The sequence below is a fragment of the Pygocentrus nattereri genome, chromosome 10 (assembly GCF_015220715.1).
Source record: "Pygocentrus nattereri isolate fPygNat1 chromosome 10, fPygNat1.pri, whole genome shotgun sequence".
Classification (NCBI taxonomy): Eukaryota; Metazoa; Chordata; class Actinopteri; order Characiformes; family Serrasalmidae; genus Pygocentrus; species Pygocentrus nattereri.
Window position 1 is genome coordinate 6,904,718 of NC_051220.1, and position 7,478 is coordinate 6,912,195.

General features: G+C 39.5%; 1 protein-coding gene across 1 annotated transcript; it reads right to left on the bottom strand.

Moving 5' to 3' along the window:
* Positions 1 to 23: 23 nt before the first annotated feature.
* znf593 (zinc finger protein 593) lies at positions 24 to 7,453 on the bottom strand. Its single transcript, XM_017707839.1, has 4 exons — positions 7,348 to 7,453; positions 4,900 to 5,102; positions 3,042 to 3,104; positions 24 to 745 (listed from the first exon to the last, which is right to left on the bottom strand). The coding sequence occupies exons 2-4, from the start codon at positions 5,097 to 5,099 to the stop codon at positions 619 to 621; spliced, it is 390 nt and encodes a 129-aa protein (XP_017563328.1). The 5' UTR covers positions 5,100 to 5,102; positions 7,348 to 7,453; the 3' UTR covers positions 24 to 618.
* Between the last annotated feature and the right edge of the window lie 25 nt (positions 7,454 to 7,478).

Genomic DNA, 7,478 nt, shown 5'->3' on the forward strand with positions numbered 1-7,478 from the left:
AATAAGAGACAGTCATGTCAAAATCTCTTTTAAACAAATTGTGAATTCACAATTTTTTTATTTTTTATTTACACATGAATGCAAATACAAGACACTTGCATTCAGATTCCAAAAATAAGCAAATCCAAACAAACAAAACAAACCAACAGTTTGTCAGTTTATCGCTGTGGGATTTGATTGGAGACTAAACTACACCAGGCTGACTGTACCAGCAGTGTTAGGATCTGAGAGTGTTTTCTGCATAGTTATCAACCCCCAAAGGGCCTGATAAGTAGTTGAACTGGTTGTAGCAGGGAAATGGTAAAAAGTGCAGTACCGTGCCTCACTGAAAACGTTGTAATTGTTGGTGTAATTGTTCACCATTTGCTCATTTTGAGCAGGACAAGCTTTACGCTTGCCTGAAATTTTATGACAATAATCATTACAATACACCCTGGACTACCGCGCCATTAATGTCAAACTGAGCGAAAACTGTTAAAACAGGCAAGTCCAAATAGCAATTCAGGTTTCTCAATGCGTGACAGCATTAAGATCACATTAACATCATTTAAAGCTTTGCAGGTGATGCACGCGCCACCGTCTTAACAGTGATGTTTATGCTCCAGCACCGCATGGCGTTCATTGCATGTCCTCCTCCACTTGCTGTGTGTGCACCTCCACCTTTTTCGGTGGGATATAGGAGCCCATTCCCGCTGCTCTCTCAGCCTCAGCCTGGGTGTACGGCTCCTCTCTCAACTGCTTCAACCTGACGGAACATCAGATGGTTATTGTATATAATTAACAGCGGAGTATCGCAGCAATTAGTCGAGAAAGATAACTAGTTGTAAGCTTCAATGCAGACTTTACTGAGTACAGAAACCTAGAAAATGTTCAAACCCTCCTGTCGCCCTCAAATTAACATCTTGGGGTCAATTTGGCCCCAGCAATTTAAACCTCCAAGAAAATATGAAAGTTCTGATGGGAATTCTGTTTTCCTCTCCACCCATGTGGTGCGAACTATCAGTGGTTCTCGAGCTACTACAGGTAGGGTTATGTTAGGGCCCTAAAGCAGAGGGAGGTTATAATGTTACAATGACCTCGATAATCACAGAAAACAGGGGTCAGTAACCCAAATGATAAGAATAGCAATTTTGTCCTTTCATAAAAAAAATAAAAACAACCTTGGGAGCCACAATGTTTTAGGTCCATTAGGTCATCTTGGCTGTAATTTTGTCTTAGTATGTGCTGGTAAAGGCTAAAAAATATAATACATTTTCTTTGCTTCTCTTTAAGCTTTAGTTCAGCTATAGTCGCTTTTCTCGCATCTCTAGCAGGAAACATTTCCGCAAAAGTAGAACAGTCTCTCCACATTCCGCTTTTCACAGCGCTGAAATCAGCTTCTGATTCACTAGAGTTTTCCACCTTAAATGATGCCCGAGGTGCCAGAATATAACTGCTGTTCCATTTAAGGTGGAGTGGAGAAATTCTAACAACAAGCTGATGGACAAGAATCTGACTGTAGCCTCACAACTTTTTAAGTGTTTGACAGTTTCTCGCTGCAGACTGAACATATCAGGAAACCAACTGGAGTGATTATATGTGCAAATAAGTCAATGTGTCTCCAAATTATTAATGTTCATCTTAAATCTTTCTCTTTGCCTTTTTTGTTAACTACTAGTTGGGCAAGATTGTGATGACCAGCAGTCTGCGTGCCAACCTTCAGGGTTAAAGGGTGAATTAGCAGTTATCGGCTACACTAATTCCAGAGTTTAAGACCATTAATGTTAAAACTGTGTTAAATCTTATTAATTTTAAAAATCTGTTATTTAAAAATCTAATTCTGCCGTGGAGCCTCAACAGGGCAGTAAAAGAGCAGATCCAAAACAACCAAAATAAAAGTGTGTAAAATGTTGAGATTTCTTTTACACAGCTAAAACAGCCTGGGGTCAAACAGACTCCGAAGAACACTGATGCGTACAAAAACTGTTTAGGACTTTGCTTTTGTACAGGACCAGTTTTCAACATTAAATTAGGAAAAGTCACAGAATATGAAGCAAAAATGTGTCAATCATTTATTTAGAGACACTGAAATGGGCTAAATTGACACCAAACATTACAGGAGGGCTATAATGTTTGTTTGATTCAAGTGATAATTCCAACAGATTGCAACCCACTAAGGAAGCTTAGGGAATTTTTTTTCCATTGAACCAGAAAATAAGAAGCTTAGTGCACAGTGGTCCCCTTCGCCATGGTGGTCTGCCTGGGGTCATATGTGGCTCCACTGGTTGAAATCACCTACATGCTTACCTGCGTCACTGACATCTCTGATTAAATGGACTGAAAAGCACCTTTAGCCATTATTAAGACTGTGCTTTTACTCGTCAAAGTGCCGCTACATGTAAAATGCTGGGTAGCTGACATTTGCTACTACCAAGCGTTAGCTGCTTGGAGGACCATTCAGACCGAGGGCAGCTCAGATAGCAGCTAGCTAAGATCATTTTATATGAAGATATAATTGGGATAAAAGCTTGCGTCCACAATGAATTCATAGAGCACATAGTACATATACCTGCAGTCAGTTAAAGAGGACATTGATAGGTCTTGTGGGTGTGCTTTAACTGAACATAGATAGCTAGCTCAGTAGTTTGCTGCCATCACGCTTTGGGGGAAAAAAAGTCTTGAATAAAATAAAGGTGTTAAAGGTGCAGTGTGTAAGACTTAGTGAGCTGCAGATTGCAACCAATTGAATGTCCCTCCCTCACCCCTCCCTTTCGAAACATGTAGCAGAACCTATAGTGGTGGTCATGTTTCCGCTTCTTTGACAATGAGGATTCACCCTCCCTTGATTTTTCTTAAACTAAATAAGAAGTATGATCCTGCATTTTTCAAAATTGGGGGTCTTACAACACAAAATGGCCAGGAAGGATCTCTAGAGCCCGTTTTAAACCTTTAACAGCAAGCAGCAAGTTAATGCATCATCAACAGCGGATTCAAATATCCTTTGGTTGACATTAGAGTGAGAAACTGTGGACAGAGAGGAAAAAGTAAAAGTAAAATCCCACCTTTTTTTATGAACTTTGGTCTTGAAATGCTCCTTCAAGGTTTTCAGGTCAACGAAGTATCGCCTGCAATCAACAATTATCTCAATTAATCATCCAGTGTGGTTCAACGAGGACATCCGGGTTAATGGTGTAGCAGCCTCACATTAAGCCATTTACCATACAGTCAGTTTCCCAGACAGAGACTAGATTTTCCTTTCAGTAAATTACTGAATTCAGATTCAGTACTGAATCTGGAAAACCGTTCCTCAGTGATACAGTAAATTAAAGCTAAAATTAAAACTATTAGAGAAAATGAAAAATAAATGCAGAAAAACCAAAGCACAAAATATTTACCCGCAGAATGATTAAAAATTACATTTGTTTTTTAAATTTATGTTTACAGTGAATAAGCACCACAATAAGATGCTTATTTACCAGTAATATCTAACAGGTATTTGCATTAAAATATTTTAAATTATTTTCTGCATTTATTTGGATGCACTCGAATACTTGATCTCAAATTCATTCACCTAAAAAACAATATTTATGCCATCTTTTTAAACAGCATATAATCACAGTAAAAATGCTCTCTTTTTGGACTTTGATGTAATATTTAAACACTGTAAATGTTCCAAAACATGCTCTTCACATGCCAGTCCATATATGATAAGTTGCAAAAACTTAATTGTATTGTTTTTGTGATGTCAAAGAAGCAACTCATTTGCATAGATCAGCTTATTCAACCCACAGCAGTTCAAGCCTTGAGCCTCTTGCACTGATATTATGAGGAGTGTTTCCCAAAAATGGTTTAAGAAAATGCATGATGACTAAATATACGAGAAAAATGTAGAAAATGGGTCACTTGTTTGTTTCTGCAGTTCAAAATATGTCCAGCAGGTGGCAAGAATGTACTAATAGTGTATAGCAGTGAGAACTGACCAGTTAGTTAACCTGTATGATACGTAAATTTAAACTGCTTCCACGTGTGATTTCCTCCAGAGGCATCTTTGCTCTTTTTGCACGAAAAGTGGTAGAGTTTGTTGTACTATGAGGTGAGCTGACGCAGACGCCTTGCACAAATGTCTTCGTGCCAAACACATGAACTAAACCAGCTATAATGTATTCATTTTCACCTTTTCTATCTATAAACAATAAGCATTTTATCTAATCAACTTTTGTCATGACATTATTTCGGCTACAATTTTGTGGCCTAAGATTCAGAAACTTGGCCTTCTATAGCATAATGTTGCCTCAGGGCAACAAACCCATTTTCATCATTTTACAGTGACATGATACACATTTAATGACAATGAAATGCTAATAATGAACCATAATGAGGGGAAGAATTTTAATACACCAATAAAAAAAATGTGTGTACTTGGTCATGCTTGTTATGCATTTTTAAACCTTTTCGGAAACATTACTTCCCAGAGTTTCATTGTCGTAATGCATTTTCCTTGAAAATAACACGGAAAAGATTTATTCATCTTTTCAGTATTTAAAGCTCAACAAATTGTTCAGTAACAGAGTGTAAATCTAAATATTTAGATTATAAAATCTTGTTTCTTATGATGCTCTGTATGACTTCTTTCCAGTGTTGCACAATGTTGCCTTAAGGCAACATACTCCTCAAAAGACCCACACATGCATTTTTTATTTCGGTTTTAATATTCAGGTCCAATTTATACAAGAAAGTGACATTTTTTTTTCTCCCAAACACTGCTGTCATCATGTGAATGAAAGAGGGTTAAAGAAATAAAAGAATGTCAACCCAATAATCAATCACAAGAGTATTTATATTATTATTATTAACTATAATATTTTAATGCAGATTCTTTTGAGAACACCATTACTAAAAACCAGACTTTGGAAGACTCACGCGCAGTGCAGACAGTAGTGCTGAGCGCAGCCTGCGACGTCATAGTCCACGTCCTGTTTCAGCAGCTTGGCGGCGTTTGTGGGGATCATGTCCACATGGATCTGATCAAGGTCCTTCGTCCTTCGCTTCGTCTTCCATGTCTTTGCGATGTTCTTCTTTTTGTCGCTTTTGTGGTTTCCAACTTGCTTGGACTTACCCATGACCTGACAACACACAGAGAGCAGGTCAAAGAAATCTGTTGATTCTGACACCAATCTGCATTCAAATGGGCAGGACCTTATCTTCTCTGTTGGGAAGGAAGCAGGTTGAACCTTAATTCAATGCATTGCGCCTCCACCCATTCCATTTCTATATTTAAACAAAGCTGCAAAAAAACTGCCCTTTTGAAGTTTTTGTGAGGGGGTTGAAAGATCAATCGTTTTTTATTTCAAAATTGCAATTTTATGCATTTTCAAATTGCAAGTTTTAAAAACCTGCGTTATCAAAAACATTGTCTTAATTTTAAGAGCAGAACTTGAACATAATAACAAAGCTTGTGAACTGTTTGCAGAGGAGTTAGACCAATCAGAGGCATCTAAACCTCCATGTGTTGTGACATCACAACCACAAAGAACTGGCAGTTTGGCAAACTGTGTTCAGAATTCAAGCACCAAGCCAAAAAAGAACTTCTTGGCCAAAAAGGAAAAAAAATGTGTGGGAGCTTTTCTCCGAAAAAAGGCTGTCAGTTGTCGACCTCCATGCTGGGGCATCTGAAGAGGAAACACGTTGTTTCACTCAATGAAGAAGATTCAGCTCTAAGTTATCTGTGCTAGATAGTTAGTTAATGTTCATGTTATAAGCCGTCTTACTTCATATAATGAGCTGTAACACCTATTTTGAAATGCTGTTCTCTAGGATCATCAATGAAGCTGGAACAGAGAAGCAAGTACGTATTATTCACAACGACCCTGTCCATGTTCTAGATAACATTTCCAGTTTTAAACACTGCATCGCTGTCTTAACGTTGAGGCCATCGGTACGTTCAAATTCAGCAAACACAGGAGAACGTTTCCAAAGAGTTTTCTGTTTCCCGCAAACGTTTGCCACCACCTGCAACAGTTTCGGGAGGCAACTCTACGCAAACATACAGGGGAGCTGGACAAAGGGTTACCGTTAAAATGAAATTTTAATACTTTCCCCATCCGCTTCCCATCTTTTATATTAGTAAGAAAGTAAAACAAACTCATCAAACCACGTCTTTACAGACCTTGCTTTGTGCACGGGGCCCAGTCATACCGGACCAGGAAAGGGTCTTTCCCAAACTGTTACCACAAAGTTGGAAGCATGAAATTGTGTAAAATGTGTCTGCATGCTGCTGAATTAACATCACCCTTCACTGGAACTAAGGGGCCCAAACCCTGAAAAACAGCCCCAGCCCATTATCCCCCCTCCACCAAACTTTCCCGTTGGCACTATGCATTCCACTAAGTTATGATCTGCTGGCATTGGCCATCCATCAGACTGCCAGGTTCATCACTCCTGAGAACACGTTTCTACTGCTCAAGTGTCCAGTGGCTGCGTGCTTTACACCACTCCAGCCTACATCTGGCACTGCACATATTGGAATGGCTAGAACACCTGGACTCTATAATTAGGAAGACAGTCCACATACTTTTGGGGTCTGTCTTAAAGGCACAGAACAGCCTGTTTAAACGTGAAAGTGCAAAATAATAATAATAATAATGAAACACTTGTTTAAATGGTACAAAGTAAAAACTGATTATTGCTGTTTTTGGCATGTAAATCCACATAAGCATCATAAGAGAACATAAAGAAAAGCAGAATGTCAACATATTCCAGCTCACTGAGAAATTCCTGAGTGAACAGAAAGAGCAGCAAGGAAGTTGTGTCTCATTTATTCCAAGTTAGTGTGGGATTCACCCTTCAAACCCCTCGGAGTGGTGCTGAGCATAAAACTAACTAGGGCTCCGTCCAACTACTGGACTACACGCACTAAACTAATGAATGCACTCCTAATGGTGGCGAACTCTTTTTGGCCTGCTATACATTGTGTACTAGTAGTAGTAATAATGCGCGGTTTGGGACGCAGCCGAGCTCTAGTCCTGTTGCTGTGAGCGAAGCTGAATCCGGCTTCTTGTTCAAATTTCCCCGTTCCACCTTAAATGGTGGGGCAGTTACAACCACATACTGTAACTACTGCCCCATTCGAGGTGGAAGGGGGGAATTCGGACAAGTAGCTGGCTATACAGACAAAGCACAAGCTGTAAGTCGCTCTGGAGAGGAGCGTGTGCTGAACGCTGCGACTGTGTAAGACCTCAGTCTCGGTTCAGACCGCCTGAGCTAACTATCGGAGAGCTCATGGTTAAAGGAGTGTCATTAATTAAAGAAACATTAATGGTGGGGAGCAATATTAATATGGATATGATAAATATAAACTGCTTTACTTACACGGCTGTATAACTGCTACTCCTTCGCTCTCCGTCCTCCCTCACACACGTGTTTACTGTGTAAAGGTTCGTTTCCGGGTAGGAGGGCGCTGTAGTGTCACTAGTGAACCACTAGGCGGCGGTGAAGTCAAG

Bases quoted from the DNA above. Each gene is read 5' to 3' on its own strand.
- znf593 (XM_017707839.1), bottom strand. From the start codon at position 5,099: ATGGGTAAGTCCAAGCAAGTTGGAAACCACAAAAGCGACAAAAAGAAG. The intron at 3,105-4,899 runs GTGAGTCTTCCA...TGTTGATTGCAG, and splicing joins CACTACTGTCTGCACTGCGC to GCGATACTTCGTTGACCTGA. The intron at 746-3,041 runs GTGGGATTTTAC...ATGTTCCGTCAG, and splicing joins ACCAAAGTTCATAAAAAAAG to GTTGAAGCAGTTGAGAGAGG.